At 42.2% G+C, this 18,756-nt stretch overlaps 1 protein-coding gene across 14 annotated transcripts in view; it reads right to left on the bottom strand.

The window, feature by feature from the left end:
* AFF1 (ALF transcription elongation factor 1) overlaps positions 1–18,756 on the bottom strand; it is a 257,647-nt gene that overhangs the window by 143,278 nt on the left and 95,613 nt on the right. For 3 of the 14 annotated variants that reach the window (XM_063603567.1, XM_055111598.2, XM_063603568.1), the window contains exon 1: positions 1,074–7,872. The exons of 9 other annotated variants lie outside the window; for them this stretch is intronic. In XM_063603567.1, the coding sequence (XP_063459637.1) occupies positions 1,074–1,090 (17 nt within the window). In that variant the 5' untranslated portion in view covers positions 1,091–7,872. Of the gene's footprint in view, positions 1–1,073; positions 7,873–18,756 lie in introns of those variants that run through there. 2 more of the 14 variants (XM_008963639.5, XM_034958886.3) reach the window with 2 other exon arrangements.

Below are 18,756 nucleotides of genomic sequence, written 5' to 3'. Positions count from 1 at the left end.
AAACCACTGTGTTGAGAAGAAGAAATATAAAAAGCAGGTAGCACATAGGAGGTACTTTATACAGAGAAACTCTTTCCTTCCTACAAAGTTCTATTTCGTAGGAAAAAAACATTCAGTCTCATCCAGCCCAAACATGAACATTTAACATCCATTTCTCTCCATGATCTGAGTCTTCAGACGTGTTAAGTCTTCTGAGACCTCCCAAAATCACTGTTCTACATCAAATATCAGCTTGAAGAACCCTATTACTTTAAATATGTGAGACCAAACTGCTTTCTAGCAAAACACAGTTGAAAGAGAATGTATATATAACTCCTAAGTCTCCCTTAGCACCAACTGCTGTCAAAACTAAAATAAAATCGCACAGAACAGTTTGGATCTCATAATAATCACTAATGCCTTGTCATCACTCTTCTTCAACGCTCATTACAAAACCAGTAACAAACCATGGAAAGACGGGGCTTCAGGTTCTTACAATAGCGCTCCTCTGACAGCAACTGCAGTTCATTATCCTCTCCCCCCTTCACCACCCCGGCGCGTTCCCGGTCTTTGCCTACTCAGCAGATTCACGTAAGCGGGGCCGTTTTATGTGGAATCGTACATTCTAGCAGTAAAATTTTCACTCACCAGGCAAATTCTCACCCACCCTCTCCAAGGTGAACTATGTTTTACATTAATCGTATTTCTAAACTTCCCCTCGAGACAACAGCAAGAAATCCAGAAAACCGAGGGGTAGGCGCACAAAGAATCTAAATGGAAATTTGGGCAAGGGCGGACAAGTGAAATCAACTTAATGTCCCGGAAAATAACAGTTCTGGGGGAAGAAGGGGGCTATCTAACTTTAATCCTCACTTTAACTCCATCCCTCTCTCCGCTGTGCAGAAATTGTCCAGCATGTTCTCCAAACTGCTTTTTATCTGACATTTAGTCAAGCCACAGCCTCGGGAATGATGAGAAGGCAATGACAAAGCTGCTTCCTGCCCGTCTCCTTCCCCGCACCCTGCCCTCCCCCGCAACCTTCAGCTCCCCTCGCCACGAAAGCGTTTGAAAAGTTTCTCCGGTGCACGGCTTACCTTGACTGGGCTGCCATAATTCAGCTTATAGAGCCAGGGGTCTTCCGTCCATGAGCGCCTTCACCCCGCGGGCCCTGCTGCCAGCGCCGCGCTCACCATTTGGCGGAGCCGGGCGGCGACGCGTCCCGGCGCGGCGCCCCGATGTTACGGGACTACCTGCTCTCGAGCCCCGGGCGTCCTCGGCGCAGCCCCGGGCTCGGCCCGTATTGGCTCGCGCTAATCCTGATGGACATCCGGGCACTGGGGCCTCTGCGGCGATCTGCACTTCAGACGAGCCCGGGGAGCGCCGCGTCCGAATCCGGGGCAAGCGAGCGCCCCTGGCGCAGTTTCTGAGAAGGGAAAGCCAACGGGCCCCCACGCTCGAAGACCGCTGGCGCCCAACGCCTGCCCAGCAACAGCGCAACACGGGCCACAGTTAGAAAGGAAAAGAAATTGCCTCTTGGCTCCCTTGAAGTTGTCCGAGTCCGCCGGGATACCCCCTGTCACGAAAGTTGCGGTGGTACGGCCCGCCTCCTTAAATGGGCAGGGCGCTCAGCGGCCCTTGCCGAAGGCAGGCGGCAAGCAGCAGGCAGGGTCGGGCAGGGGGCAGAGCCTGGGCGCCGACCAGCCCTGTTGGTCCCCGGCCGAGCCCCGCCTGCGGGCTCCTCGAGAGTGCTCTCTTGCCAGGTTCTAACTACGTACAGACACCCACCGCTGGAATACACAGTACCCAGCCGCTCAGAACTCCAGCTCCAATTTGAATATTTGTTGAATATGGGGCCCCCAGAGGCGGCAGTGAGCAGGAACAAGACCGCGGCAGTAAACCACGTTCGCTACTTTTGATCCTTCCAGTGCTTGAGCTCAGGAAACGGGCATACTTGGTGTTACTCCGCTTTCAGTTTTGATTTCCTTACATAGAGACAAATATTTACAAAACAGCCCGCCTTTTTTGGACTACACGTAGATTACAGGAAGAATAGTACCTCATTTTGGTCTTAAGCAATGAAGGGATTGACAAGAAGCAAACAAAAAACTTGAGTATGCAATATAGTAAGTCCTATACGAAGCACAAACGAAATCACTTCCTACTCAGAGGACCACGGAAAGCGTTTAAGCCGTGCCTCAAAAGCAGGAAAATACTTGGATGAGCAAGGATGGAGGGAGGTTGTGCTTCAGCATCTCATAGGGACCAGCACACCAGAGGAGCTGAAGACTCTTAGATGAATACTGAATAACTGCCTGCACTGTGGACTCTCCGTTCTTCTACCTAGAATCATGACAACATTGCCCGTCTCATAAAGAGATAGTCCAGATTGTATTACTAAATCGTCGTGAAATACAAACATGTTAATGCCTGGCACTAAAACGACAATGCTGGGAGGGAGGCCCAAGGCACCTCTATCAAGGGTTCTCAAAGTGTGTTTACTAGATTCCTGGGAGTCCCCAAGACCCTCTCAGAGGTCAGAACTATTTTTAGAATAACACAAAGACATTGTCTTTTCACTGTGCTGACATTTGCACTGATGGTGCAAAAGCAATTATGGGGAAACTGCTGGCGCCTTCGCACTAATCAAAGCAGTGACAGCAAATGAAACTAGTAGTCACTGCATTCTTGACTACCACACGTTAGTTTTTTTTTAAGCCAGTTTCCTTTATGATTGTCGTTAATGAAGCAAGCAGTCAGAATTATTACGTTCATTAAATCTTGACCCTTGAGCATGGGTCTTTTTGATGTTCTTTGTGACAAAATGGGAAGTACCCAGGAAGCAGTCCACTGCACACTTAAGTACAATGGCTGTCTAGAAGAAAAGCACTTGTGTAATTGAGTTGCAAGCTGAGCTAGCTTTTTTTTCATGGACTACCATTTTTACTTGAAAGAACAATTCACAAACTGTAGTTATTCTGACTTGGGTATCTGGCAGACATTTTATTAAAAATGAACAAAGTTGAGCCTGTTTCTTTGAGGAAAACAATTGACAGTACTTATTGCCAATGATGAAATTTGAGCTTTCAAGCGTTTTGGAAGACTTTTTGCATCTGCCACATAATCTTGCCAGCTTCGCCAATACTTAAAGACTTTCCTGATGAGATCAGAGTGACAGTGATGAAAGTTATATGAGAAGATCTGCCTTACTTTTCAAATGACCAATGGTATAACAGAATCATACATGGGTAGGCCAGGTGCAGTGGCTCACGCCTGTAATCCCAGCACTTTGGGAGGCTAAGGCAGGCAGATCGCTTAAGCTCAGGAGTTTGATACCAGAGCCTGGACAACATGGTGAGACCCCATTTCTACCAAAAACACAAAAAATTAGCTGAGCATAGTGGCACGCATCTCTGATCCCAGATACTTGGGAGGTGGAAGTTGCAGTGAGCTGAGATTGTGCCACTGCACCCCAGCCTGGGTGACAGAGTAAGACTCTCTCTCAAACAAAAACCAAAATCATGCATGGATGAAAGATCCACTGAAAAAAAGTGCAAAACAGACCAACTGATTTTAATGTATCAAAGGTTTAGTTTTTTTAAAAAGCTCATTTCAGATTCCACAATGCAATTAACCTTTAAGAAACTAACACAGAGTTTTGGTATAATAACAAAGAAGGTATTAAAAATACTCATCCTCTTTCTGTGTGAAGTTGGATTTTCTTTATAGACTTCAACCAAAACAACATTGCAACAAATTGAATAGAGAATCAGATTCAATCTGTTTGGGTTGGACATCCCAAATCTGAAAATCTGAAATCCAAAATGCTCCAAAATCCAAAACTTTTTGAGTACTGACATGACGCTCAAAGGAAATGCTCACTGGAACAAGAATATATAATGCAAATATTCCAAAATCAGAAAAAATCTGAAATCCAAAACAATTCTGGTCCCAAGCATTTTGGATAACCTGTATGAGAATCTAGCTGTCTTCTATTAAGCCAGACAGTAAAGAGATTTGCATGAATGTAAAATAATGCCATTCTTTCTCAATAATTTTTTTAATTTTGGAAAATTGGTTTTATAAAAGTTTTATTTAGGTCAATATGTAATGGGTTTTAAAAATAAATATTTTAAATACCTCAATTTTAATTTTTAATGTAGTAAATAACAATATCTAAAATGTACATATACAAAAGCTCTTTGGGTTTCACAGTAATTGAGGTGCAAACTTATTCTATATCATTTGCTAAATACTTCCTTGTCTCCCTCACCTCTCCACACTCATCGAGCCTTCTTTTAATTAAAGGTGTTATATATTACAGCTATTCCATGTAACCTCTTAGCACCTAGATCAGTTTTAGCAAAATGTGGTCAAACCACCTGGGGCATATGTTAAAAACAGACTCCAGATCCTAGTTGCAGAACTACTGAAATAGAATCCTTGTGGGGTGAGGTCCCAGGAATACGCATTTCAATAAATTCTCCAGGTGATGCTTGTGGTCTGCTTTCATTTGAAAGCCATTTACCTAGATCATGCTTATTTAGAAAATAATTTTAAGAAGTTTTTGTTCAGTCTTGATTTATAATCCTTGAATCATTCTAAGGACCATAATTGGCCAGCATTTATTTTCATTTGTAAGAAATCTATATCAGACAACAAAATACCTTTGTACGCATATTTTCTTTTGCAATAGTAAAGTGGTAAGCCTTCAAGGAAACCAGGCAAAAGTCTACTCTCAATAATTTTTTGGTGGCTGTTTTTCCCCATTTTTCTCTTGCTGTTTTATCTATATTGACTGTGATCATTTATGCTATAAACAAATTAGTATCAGACATAATTGCTGAAAAAATACTTCATAATAGCACTTACTCATAAAATGTCCATTTAGCACAGGCTAGAAATGTAACATTGATAATATTAAAATTATACTTTTTGAACTATGTTAATTGATCTGACACCACTTAAATATGAGGAAACAGACCAGGCATAGTGGCTCATGCCTGTAATCCCAGTGCTTTGGGAGGCCAAGGTAAAAAGATTGCTTGAGGGCAGGAATTTGACACCAGCCTGAGCAACATAGCAAGTCCTTGTCTCTATTAAAAAACAATTTAAAAATTAGCTGGATATATAGTTCTAGCTACTTGGGAGGCTGAGGCAAGAGGATTGCGTAAGCCCAGGACTTCATGGCTGCAGTGAGCTATGAGAACACCACTGAACTCCAGCCTAGGTGACAGGGCAAGGCCTAGTCTCAAATAAATGAATAAATGGAAAAAAATTTTTAATACAGCAAATATTTACCCCCAAAGATATATAGAATCAATACCAGATTAGAATTACACCTGAGATTCCCTGGGCTCTCAAAATGGTTTGTAATGTAAATTCATGGGAGTAATTTGAAACAAGTGGGATGATACTAGATTATAATACATCTAAAATTACTAAGTATAGGAGAAATGATTTGTGACTTGGATACTGTATGTGGCTAAAAAAGTACTGCAATACCAACATGGGCATTATTATTTCCAAGTGTTTTGAAAACACCATTGTATCCAACCCACCATCTTCATCAGCAGTGAAACTGAACAAAAAGGCATTCTTAACCTTTGAGGGGCAAAGAATTCTTTGGCTTTCTGATGAAATTTGAGGACACTGAAGTACAACCTTTGTTAAACTTCCATGCAATTTGATTCCCCTGAAACCCACTTAGGAAGCACGTGAGGCTCCGCAGATTTCAGGTTAAGAATCCCTGGACCCGGGTCCTGCTAACAGACCCAATTTACCCTACAAATAAGGAGTAAAATCGCCCGTTAATCTTTATTGCCCAGCTGGGCACAGTGGCTCATGCCTGTAATCCCAGCACTTTGGGAGGCTGAAGTAAGTGGATCACTTGAGGTCAGGAGTTTGAGACCAGCCTGGCCAACATGGTGAAACCCTGTCTCAGGCATGCTGGCATGCGCCTGTAGTCCCAGCTATTCAGGAGGCAGAAGCAGAAGAATTACTTGAACCTGGGAGGCAGAGATTGCAGTGAGCCGAGATCGCACCACTGCACTCCAGCCTGGGCAACACAGTGAGACACCATCTCAAAAAAAAAAAAAAAAAAAAAACTTCATTGCCCTTTTAAGAACTTAAGAGTTGACCAGGCCTGGTGGCTCACACCTGTAATCCCAGCACTTTGAGAGACTGAGGTGGGAGGATCACTTGAGGCCAGGAGTTGAAGACCAACCTGGGCAACATAGCAAGATCTCACCTCCACTAAAAAAATTTTTGTAATTAGCTGGGCATGGTGGCTCACACCTGTAGTCCCAGCTACTCAGGAGGCTAAGGCAGGGGGATCACCTGGGCCCAGGAATTTGAGATTACAGTGAGCCACTTCACTCCAGCTTGGGCAACAGAGCAAGACCGTCTCTGGGAAAAAAAAAAAAAAGGAAAAGAAAAGAAAAAATTTAAACAGGTTGCCTTATTCAGAATTCTAACATACCTCATTCAATGTATGCATTTGTACCACAATGGTCATTCAACAATTCTACCCTTTGTAGCATTTTTGGTCTAAACGTCACATAGGTCAAATCCCCTAAGAACTGCTACTTCATTTCAATGGAATGATGTTTAACCAGGACACTGCTAAAATCACTTTGCCAAGAGAAGGGTGCTCAAGGTTGCCATTGAAAATCTCAAGTGAAGCAGACACAGGAAAAGGGAGGAGATAATGGAGGAGAATAAAAACAGGCATTACCCAGAAGGCAGACAGCAAGGAGGACTGCTAATGAGCACCACTGGAAATTAACCGGCTCTCCCTTCAGCTGTGACTTCAACACAAAGCAGCCCTCCTATCCTTATTTCACACTTTCCAGGTTCTCTGCCTTTATCTTTAAACTGGGGTTACCTGGAGATTCTCACGACCTAAGGGCAAATCTATTTCTAGATCCTTAATATCCAAATGTCCTCTTTCTTACAACGAAGATTCAGGCTCTCACTTCCCACTTGGTTTTCTCCACTTGAAAAAGAAAAGCACGAGCCGGGCGCGGTGGCTCACGCCTGTAATCTCAACACCTTGGGAGGCCGAGGCGGGTGGATCACGAGGTCAGGAGATCCAGACCATCCTGGCTAACACGGTGAAACCCAGTCTCTACTAAAAATACAAAAAATTAGCCAGGCGTGGAGGCAAGCGCCTGTAGTCCCAGCTACTCGGGAGGCTGAGGTAGGAGAATCGCTTGAACCTGGGAGGGGGAGGTTGCAGTGAGCTGAGATTGCACCACTGCACTCCAGCCTGGTGACAGAGCGAGACTCGGTCACCAAAAAAAAAAAAAAAAAAAAAAAAGTAGAAAAAGGAAAGCAGTCCTCTCATCCACCCCAAATCAATATTAAAATGGTGCATTACTCCAGGTGTAAATACCTCTGAGGCCCCCAAAGGAACAGTTCTCTGTAGGAGGAGAGTCCCCGGGGTTAAATCAATATTAATAAATAGATCCTCATTAAACACATCCAGGTAACAAGCCTGCGGCAAGGTGCCTATGCCTGACTATATACAAATTAGAATTATGAAATGAGATGTATAGGGCCATCAGAAGTTAGACTTTCTCTAATAAAATAAATCTGATTCAACTGTTTGGTTCAAGAATAAAGATTTACAGTTTTTCAACATTCTTGTAGGAGGTATACAAGCAAAAATGTATACAAATTACTGCTCAACTTTACCTCTTCACTCAATGTCTTTTTCTTTACCTGATCTGGTCTACAGTTTTCCGTATCTCCTCCTATTTGTGCATTAATAAAACATGCCCTTCCTTATCCTAATACCCTGATCAATCAGGGATATTAGCCTACAATTATACCAATTACTTATTATCAGTCTACAAACAAGCTCAAGTTCCCCCACTTCCTCTGCAACACACACACACACAGAGTTTATTTTTTAATAAATGTTTTATTTTAGAATAACTTTAGATTTACAAAAAAGTTGCAAAGGATTATACCCCCAGCCAGTTTCCTCACTGTTTACATCTTATACTACCATTGGCCACTTGCCAAAACTGAGAAATCAACATTGGTATATTACTATGAAATAAACTTTAGACTTTGTTTTGATTTTACCAGTTTTTCCATCAATGACATCTTTCTGGTCCAAGATGCAACCCGAGGTATCCTAAAACTGCATTATTTCTCAGTTTTTCCTTGTTTTTCATGACTGACAGTTTTGAGAAGTTTGGGCTGGCTATCCTGTAGAATGTTCCTCTATCTGGTTTTGGCTGATGTTTTCCCTTCAAAGGAGGGAGAGAATGAAGCAGACACAGGAAAAGGGGTGGTAATAGCTATACATATTTGAAATTCTTCTCTAAGAAAGATTTGCCTCTTCTCCATTTATTTACTCATTCAATTATTTATTTATATGAGCATGCTCTCACAGATATTTCCTTTGAACTTTGTGTCATAAGCCACTACATGATTGATTTTATCAAATTGTTCCAGCCTTGGCCACTGGGAGCTCCTTCAGGTTGGCTCCTTGCCCCTTTGACATGCCCCATCCTTTTGTGTTTCGAGCACTCCTTCCTTTCTGTTACTACAGGATGCTCCAGGCTCATCATCTATTTTCTCTACCCTAGTCCCAGCACAAGCCATTTCTCCCAATACATTGGTTTCTTCTCTGTAAACGCTACCACCCAGTCTCCTTCTGCCATCACTGCCAAGCTTCTTACACCAAGAGAAGTCGGCTTCCTTTATGATGCCAGTGACCACCTCCCATGAAAGGCTCTCTGTAGACTTCAAGCAACTCAGTCTTATTTTACAATTCTTTCTGCTCACACATCCAGGATCCAGGATAGAGTTCTAACAAACCTTACTTGTCTCTTCTCAATCTAAATGCTGTCTTGTACAATAGCATCAGTAACTCTCTAAATGTGTAACTCCAACCTAAACTTCTCTCTGTAACTCCAAGACTATTTGTTCCAGATGCCCCAAAACACTTTCCTGGACATGAAAAGGCACTTGGGAGGTTGTCCAAAATAGAACATTTTCTCATTGTGTCTACACAATAAGATCCTCCCCATCTGGATGCAGTTACAACAGATGCTGAGAGATATCTATCAATGAGACTTAGCTGCTTCTAGGGTCTGTAAAGGGTGGTTTCTCCATACAGGAAGAAGATAGTATCTCCTTCACAAAAAAAGGAATTAGAAAAGACTAGGGGGGGGAAACTGTGTTTAGTTAGTTCCTTCCTTGGGAATAAAAGCAGAAGGCAGAATTCAAAGAGAGCTTCCTATAAGCAGGTCAGGAGGGACTTGGCTAACACAAAACTAAAACATTCCATATTTTATCGTGTGTTTTTTAACTGTGAAGATCAGCAATAAACCCCTTAAAATAAGATCAGCCACATTAATAATTTGTTGAATAGCAAACACCAGTGAGTGTGAAGGAGTAGTGATGCCTTTCAAAAGGAAAGGGAAACAGGGAAGAGAAAGAGACAGCCTGAGAAATGGTCCCAAGGCCAGACCAGGCCAGAATTCATCTGAATGGCCCCAATTCCAACCCACTCCATTCCTCCTGGCTCCTCATTTATGAGCCAATCACCAATCATCCAAACTAGAGATCCTTTTCCTGGCTTGTTCTCCACACATATCGCAACCAAAATCCCAGAGATTTCTTGGGATAGTGAAAGTAGAGGGATGGGAGTGGGAAGAGCTCACTTTAGACACTTCTCTTTATTTCTGAATTTATAACACTGATCTCTAATTCCTCCCATCACCACTACCACCCCCTCCACTGAATAAGCTTTCACCCTCTTGTTTTACAAAAAATACTTAATGACAAGGAAGACATTCATAATATCAGAGTTTTTTGATTAATAAAAAAGCAGGTACAAAATACAATAATTTTTAAAAGGAAAAAAAAACAGGTACAATACAGTATGTTTGTTAGTATCCCACTTCATCAAAATTGAATGAAATGTGTATTCAAAAGATTGACGGGGCTTCTGTAGCAAAATGCTAGCAGTAGGTATCTCTGAATGGAACAATCAGATGACTTATTTTCTTCTGGGTATTTAAAAATTGTCTAAACGTTATAAAATGAACACACACCTGTTTTTGTAGTCACAAAACTGAATCACAATTATTCTAAAAACAAAACAACTATAATCAAGTCTTAGCTCCAGGAAGGAGGTAAGGGTCATCTAATCCACTTCTCCATGCAAGAATGCTCTTTCTTCTAGCGAGACTAGCTTGTTTGCATGTCTCCAGGGACATCTGTTGTCATTACAAGGCAGCCCCTTCCACAGCAGGCCAATGATGAGGATTAGAAACTTCTATCTCCCATGAAGCTAAAATTGGTTTCTCTAGAGCCCTGTTCCATTGGTTCTACTTCTGCCCTCTTGATACTAAAGCTGTCCACGCAGTTTTCTTGGTTTTTTTTTTTTTTTTTTGAGACGGAGTTTCGCTCTTATTGCCTAGGCCAGAGTGCAATGGCACAATCTCAGCTGACTGCAACCTCCGCCTCCTGGGTTCAAGCGATTCTCCTGCCTTAGCCTCCCAAGTAGCTGTGATTACAGGCATGTGCCACCACACCTGGCAAATTTTTTGTATTTTTAGTAGAGATGAGGTTTCTCCATGTTGGCCAGGCTGGTCTGGAGTCCTTGACCTCAGCCTCGGCCTCCCAAAGTGCTGGGATTACAGGCATGAGCCACCATGCCCAGCCTCACTCAGCTTCTTAGGCCTACTGTTTCTATCCTTTTCTCTTAAGTATGCATTTTTTTTTTTTTTTTTGAGATGGAGTCTCGATCTGTTGCCCAGGCTGAAGCACAGTGGCGCAATCTTGGCTCACTGCAAGCTCTGCCCCCAAGGTTCACACCATTTTCCTGCCTCAGCCTCCCAAGTAGCTGGGACTACAGGCGCCCGCCACCACACTCGGCTAATTTTTTGTATTTTTAGTAGAGATGGGGTTTCACTGTGTTAGCCAGGATGGTCTCGATCTCCTGACCTTGTGATCCACCTGCCTCAGCCTCCCAAAGTGCTGGGATTACAGGCATGAGCCACTGTGCCCAGCCCAAGTATGCATTTTTAAATATTTAGAATGCATGTGCCTTAATCCATTTCCTGCTGCCTATAACAGAATACCTGAAACCGGGTAATTTATTTTAAAAAGGAATTTATTCCTTACAGTTATGGAGGCTGGGAAGTCCACAGTTAAGGGGCCACACCTGGTGAAAGCCTTCTTGCTGGTGGGGACTCTAGAGTCCCAAAGTGACATGGTGAGGGAGCTGAGCATGCAAACATGCTACTGTAGGTCTCTCTTCCTCTTATAAAGCCACCAGTTCAGGCCAAGCGTGGTGGCTCATGCCTGTAATCCCAGCACTTTGGGGGGCCAAGGCAGGCGGATCACCTGACGTCAGGAGTTCGAGACAAGCCTGGCCAACAGGGTGAAACCCCGTCTCTACCAAAAATACAAAAATTAGCCAGACATGGTGGTGGGCACCTGTAATCCCAGCTACTTGAGAGGCTGAGGCAGGAGAATCACTTGAACCCGGGAGGCAGAGGTTGCAGTGAGGTGAGATCGTGCCACTGCACTCCAGCCTGGGCGACAGAGCAAGACTCTCTCTCAAAAAAATAAAATAAAATAAAATAAATAAAATAAAATAAAATAAATAAAATAAAATAAAATAAAAGCCACCAGTTCTCCTCCCATGGTAGCCCATAAACTCGTTAACCTTGAATGCATTCATTCATGAGGGCAGATCCTTCATGATCCAATCACCTCTTAAAGGCTCCACCTTTTAATACTGCCACATCAGGTTTAAGTTTCAACATAAATATTTGTGGGTTTTTTGTTTGTTTGTTTTTTGAGAAAAGGTCTCATTCTGTTGCCCAGGCTGAAGTGCAGTGCTGCAATCTCAGTTGACTGCAGCCTAGGTCTCCAGGGCTCAAGCAATCCTCCTATCTCAGCCTCCTGAGTAGCTGGGGCTACAGGCACACGACACCACACCTGGCTAATTTTTTGTAAAGACTAGGTTTTACCATGTTGCCTAGGCTGATCTCAAACTCCTGGACTCAGGTGATCCACCTGCCTTGGCCTCCCAAAGTGCTGAGATTACAAGTGTGAGCCACCATGCCTGGCCTGGAGACAGTTTCTTACAGGATATCTAACACCCTTCCCAATTTGGACCAACTTCAGTAGCCTTATCCACCAAACCTCTCTCTGTCCCCTCCGCACCGCTTTCCCATGAACACCCTCCAGCCCCACAGTTCTCTAATGCCACCAACCTTTGCAGACAGTATTTTCTCTTCATTAGAATGCCCCTTTCCCTCTGCTCCAGCTGAAGACCCCTTACCATTATCCAAACTCTAACAAATGCAGCTCTTCTCAGAAGCCTTCTCTGATAGCTTATCCTTCACTCTACCTAACACAAGCTCCTAGTTCTCATGCATATCAAGTCATGAGGTTGGATGGATCAAGGGGAGTGTTTGCTTGTTTGAGCAGAAAGGCAGCCAAAAAACAATGCAGCCAAAAGATAATTTCTGAAGCAGAGAACTGTGAAGAACTCTGCTACAGTTGCAGCTGCTAAGATTTCCTTTTACACATGTGTTTGCAGGTGAGATCTGCCCCCAGATTGCACAATCTGGGGTTCTCTCATTACACAATCAGTGGACTCTGATCCAGATCCACAAATGGAGCAAGTGAGGATCAGTGAACAATTTCCAACATTTCAAAAAATCCAAAGGAAACCACATATTTGACCATGAGAAGTGTGTGAAGGACTCCGCTCTGGGCCTTCCTGGAGCTTATGCCAACTCAGTGTGCCAGCACCAGTGAGCCCACACTGATCAGGAAGTCGAATTAGCAACTTCGTGTGTTTTGATTAATTCAAGTAAGAAAACAAATGTTTGTTTAAATATAGTTTATTTAGTAGGGGGACTCTCTTTTAGTGCCTTCAGGCAATTTAGTGTGCAGTTGAGTTAGAACCTGTGTTTTAGTGCCTTGTTACTTAAAGTAAGGCTGCAGAGCAGCAGCTCTAACATGAGAGGCCTATAAGAAATGCAGTTTTAGGTCCCATCCCAGATTTCCTGAATCAGAATCTGCATTTTTATATTTTTAATTTATTTTTTTTTAAGACGGAGTCTCGCTCTGTCTCCCAGGCTGCAGTGCAATGGCGCGATCTCAGCTCACTGCAAACCTCCACCTCCTGGGTTCACATGATTCTCCTGCCTTAGCCTCCCGAGTAGCTGGAATTACAGGCACACATCACCATGCCCAGCTAATTTTTTGTATTTTTAGTAGAGATGGGGTTTCACTATGTTGGCCAGGCTGGTCTCGAACTCCTGACCTCATAATCCACCCACCTCAGCCCCCCAAAATGCTGGGATTACAGGCATGAGCCACCATGCCCAGCCCAGAATCTGCATTTTAACAAAATTCGAAGGTGATTCATATACTCATTGAACTCTGAGAAGCACAGTACTATAAAATCTATGACATTTAGGAATTCCATAAACTCTCAAAGAGAAGTGTCCACAATTACTACCATTATTCAGTTTGAAACAGTCTCTGAACAGTATTGTGGCATAGTCATCTATGAGTTATGGGCTTTTCCTGCCCTTGAAACTATCCCTAAATTTTCCTGAACACATATCAGGAAAGGGGAAGGATTTAAGAACTGGAAGATAGGAGATATTCCTCAATCTCTGCAGGGATGTTTTCCTCATTTGTGGGAGAAAAAAACTACATATATAGGCAAGCCACAATGATCAGTAAATTGCAGCTTATTAGTTATACTAAGATCTGGTCTCCTCACACATAAAAGAGGTTACATCAACTACTGGCAATTTCTGTGATACCTAGCCTGTCGTAAATGTGCTGTTTTTATTCCTAGCAAATGTTTGAATCCAAGCAATTCAAAACCTAATTGGAGGTATGGATTTTACCTTCCATCCGAGGACTGAGGCTGCCTTCCAAAAAGTTAGGGGAGTTTTATTTGAGGCTTATTGGCTGTGGACTCTGTTTCCTACCTAGGTCACATGTAAAACAGGAAGATTAAAACTAAATCAAATCAACATTTATTGAGCATTTATTACGTCTAAAGCTCATGCAACCCTATAGGAAAGCATGTTTTTTAAAAAATCTTTGTCTTCTAAGAACTTACTCAAAGAAAGGGCTACTCCATTTTCTAAATCCTAAATGTCTTGAAATTACAATTAATCTAGAGAACAAAAAGCTGATTAATAACCAATTATACATATTTTCACGATCAAGGATTTATATGTTATTGAGCTGATTAAATCTTGTCATTTTACACATCATGTTTAAGAATTCATTTAAGAAAATTACAGAAGTTATAGCAACAGAGTTTTTCAGGTTTACAGTATTTCCTATGTTCTCAGAAAGGAGGGGTCTTCCCTTGCTAATCCAATTATAACTTTGTCAAGGTGAGAACTTGCAGCTGGGAACTATGCTCCCAACTGACAGACTTGTTAGTGCCCTTACAAGTCACTGACACCTCAAAGCTGGCCAGCTTCATGCCTTAAAACGCTTAACAACTTAATGGGTCCCTACACTGTCACTTGGGAATTCACATAAAGATGACTTTCTTCCAAATATGATAATGTTCCCTCAGTACACGTGGTTGAGACACTTAGTAACAATCTTAGATACCACAGTCCAGCAAAATGGCAAGGAAGGTGCTAGGAATTAATTTTGTAAGTAATATGAATTTACTGAGCATGCACAATATTCCTGGCTCTAAGTGTTTCACCCATATTAAATTAATTCCAAGCCTTTAAGCCAAGTACAATGTCACCATCCTTGCTTCAGAGATAAGAAAAATGAAGCCCCAAGAAAATGGGCAATTTTCTCAGTCATGCAAACTGATAAGTGGTGGGACTGAGATATGACCCTGCACTCGAGAGTCCATACTCTTCATCACTATGCTGCACAGCCTCTCTTGATAAGCTATTGTTACACTCTTGAGGAAGCAGTCATAGAATCCTATGACTTTTTACAAGCCTTTGGAAAATCACTTTTCCTGATACCTAGATATGTTTCAGCACAGCACTCCCAAATTTGATGTTACTTTCAAGCTCAGCTAGACGGCTTCTGCAAAAGGCAAAATAGTAATGTATTATTATGGTTGGTGTCTGAAGGTTGAAAGAAAATTCAATAAATAGGACCAAAGTATCTACCATATTTCAATAATGGAAAAGATAAGGATGTAAAAAAAAAAAAAAAAGCAATTTGAAGTAAACATGAAAACCCAGTCCTGTTGGATTAATTTGTTGATTTATTTTCCAGATGTTTCAGGTACCAACACTAAAGTCTCTGTGGTGATTAGCAAGCCACACTAAAGATATAGTTAAGGGATGTCCACTGCACCCACATCCTTTAGAAAAAAACGTAGTAAAAAGTCTCAGAGCTGAGAGTTAATGTTACTGAGTCTTAAGGGTAGTAGCCACAGTTATGGAGGCTGGTATCCTCTAGGACAATCATTTTGTGACTATAAAGCGATTTTAAAAGAACCTGGGTCAAAACAATTTCAACAGTATTTTTCTCTTTTGTAAACAAACATATAGTTGAAGAAGGCTATATATGTTGGCTGCATATTTTTTTGTTTTGTTTTGTTTTGGAGATGGAGTCTCACTCTGTCGCCCAGGCTGGAGTGCAGTGGGGCGATCTCTGCTCACTGCAAGCTCCGCCTCCCAGGTTCACACCATTCTCCTGCTTCAGCCTCCCGAATACCTGGGACTACAGGCACCTGCCACCATGCCCTGCTAATTTTTTTTGTATTTTTAGTAGAGACAGGGTTTCACCATGTTACCCAGGATCGTCTCCATTTCCTGATCTCGTGATCTGTCCGCCTCTGCCTCCCAAAGTGTTGGGATTACAGGCATGAGCCACTGTGCCTCGTTTTTTTTGTTTGTTTGTTTGTTTTGTTTTTTTTTTTTTTTTGAGACAGAGTCTTGCTCTGGAGTGCAATGGCACAATCTCGGCTCACTGCAACCTCCACCTCCTGGGCTCAAGTAATTCTCCTGCCTCAGCCTCCTGAGTAGCTGGGATTACAGGTGCCCGCCACCACGCCCAGCTAATTTTTACATTTTTAGTAGAGACAAGGTTTCACTACGTTGGCCAGGCTTGTCTCGAACTCCTGACCTCAGGTGATCCACCCACCTCAGCCTCCCAAAGTGCTGGGATTACAGGCGTGAGCCACCGTGCTCAGCCTAGGTTACATATTTCTAACAAGCTCAAATAAGCAGATCACAGCTGAGGGAACAAAATAAAATAATAAATAAATATTTTCCACCCAAACAGTTTTCTCAGTACTCATGCATTTATTCTCAGAGTTGAATCAAGTTCCTGGGAAACACACCATTTGGGGCAGCCTCACATTGCCTACATGTAATATTTAACCTTTGGTTTTTTGATAAACCTTGATGACAGCAATTTCATATTACCCAAGTCACCATTTACAAGATACTCCTTTCACTCCCCTTCTTGCTGGCCACTAATGGCTAGCAGTGTTGCTCATGAATGGCACCCTCTCTGAAACCACACTTGGGGTACTCCAGGGATTCAAGAACTTAGGTTCCCCTTCAGTGTGCAGCTCTCCAGAGATTAGTCTTATGGCCTTATGTTTTCTTCACACCGCTTTGATATCAACAGCTGACCAAAGCTCTTTGGATATTACCAAAGAAGACGGCCAGAGGTTCCTCCTGAAGGCATCTTGCTCTGTCTCCCACAAGTTAGGCAGTCTTTTTTTTTTTTTTTTTTTTTTAATAGGGACAAGGTCTCACTATACTTCCCAGACTGGTCTCCAACTCCTGGCTTCAAGCAATTCTCCTGCCTCGGCCTCCCAAAATGCTGGAATTACAGGCATAAGCCATCCCACCTGGCCAGTTTCAGTCTATTATTATTATTAAAGTTCTGGAATACATGTGCAGAACGTGCAGGTTACATAGGTATACATGTGCTAAGGTTGTTTGCTGCACCCATCGACCTGTCATCTACATTGGGTATTTCTCCCAATGCTATCCCTCCCCTAGTCTCCCATTCCCTGACAAGCCCTGGTGTGTGATGTTCCCCTCCCTGTGTCCATGTGTTCTCACTGTTCAATTCCCACTGATGAGTGAGAACATGTGGTGTTTGGTTTTCTGTCCTTGTGATAGTTTGCTGAGAATGATAGTTTCCAGCTTCATCCATTTCCCTGCAAAGGACATGAACTGATCCTTTTTTATGTCTGCATAGTATTCCATGGTATATATGTGCCATATTCTCTTTATCCAGTCTATCACTGATGGGCTTTTGGGTTGGTTCCAAGTCTTTGCTATTGTGAATAGTGCTGCAGTATGCATATGTGTACGTGTGTCTTTATAGCAGAATGATTTATAATCCTTTGGGTATATACCCAGTAATGGGATTGCTGGGTCAAATGATATTTCTGGTTCTAGATCCTTGAGGAATCACCACACTGTCTTCCACAATGGTTGAACTAATTTACACTCCCACCAACAATGTAAAAGCGTTCCTATTTCTCCACATCCTCTCCAGCATGTTGCTTCCTGACTTTTTAATGATCGTCATTCTAAGTGGTGTGAGATGGTATCTCATTGTGGTTTTGATTTGCATTTCTCTAATGACCAGTGATGATGAGCTGCTTTTCATGTTTGTTGGCCGCATAAATGTCTTCTTTTGAGAAGTCTCTATTCATATCCTTCACCCACTTTTGGATGGTGATGTTTGTTTCTTGTAAATTTGTTTATTTGTAGATTCTGGATATTAGCCCTTTGTCAGATGGATAGATTGCAAAAATTTTCTCCCATTCTGTAGATTGCCTGTTCACTCTGATGGTAGTTTCTTTTGCTGTGCAGAAGCTCTTTAGTTTAATTACATCCTATTTGTCAATTTTGGCTTTTGTTGCCATTGCTTTTGTTGTTTTAGTCATGAAGTCTTTGCCCAAGCCTATGTCCTGAATGGTATTGCCTAGATTTTCTTCTAGGGTTTTTATGGTTTTCGGTCTTATGTTTAAGTCTTTAATCCATCTTGAGTTAATTTTTGTATAAGGTGTAAGGAAGGGGTCCAGTTTCAGTATTCTGCATATGGCTAGCCAGTTTTCCCAGCACCATTTATTAAATAGGGAATCCTTTCCCCATTGCTTGTTTTTGTCAGGTTTGTCAAAGATAAGATGGTTGGAGATGTGTAGTGTTATTTTTGAGGCCTCTGATCTGTTCCATTGGTCTATATATCTGTTTTGGTACCAGAATCATGCTGTTTTGGTTACCGTAGCCTTGTAGTATAGTTTGAAGTCAGCATGATGCCTCCAGCTTTGTTTTTGCTTAGGATTGTCTTGGTTATATAGGCTCTTTTCTGCTTCCATATGAAATTTAAAGTAGTTTTTTCTAATTCTGTGAAGAAAGTTGATGGTAGCTTGATGGGGATAGCATTGAATCTATAAATTACTTTGGGCAGTATGGCCATTTTCACGATACTGATTCTTCCTATCCATGAGCATGGAATGTTTTTCCATTTGTTTGTGTCCTCTCTTATTTCCTTGAGCAGTAGTTTTCAATTCTCCTTGAAGAGGTCCTTCACATCCCTTGTAAGTTGTATTCCTAGGTACAGTTTCACAGTCTTAAGAAGGTCCTACAGATAGGCAAATATCGCATGTTTTTACTCAAATGTGGTAGCTAAAAAAAAAAAAAAGTTGATCTAACGGAGTAGAGAACCATATGATGGTTACCAGAGGCTGGGAGGCAGGGTATGGAGAGAGGTTGGTTAATGGTTCAAAACATACAGTTAGATGGAAGG

Source organism: Pan paniscus, chromosome 3 (assembly GCF_029289425.2).
Source record: "Pan paniscus chromosome 3, NHGRI_mPanPan1-v2.0_pri, whole genome shotgun sequence".
NCBI lineage: Eukaryota > Metazoa > Chordata > Mammalia > Primates > Hominidae > Pan > Pan paniscus.
Note: the sequence above shows the minus strand (reverse complement) of the source record. Positions and strands in the feature narration are given on the sequence as shown.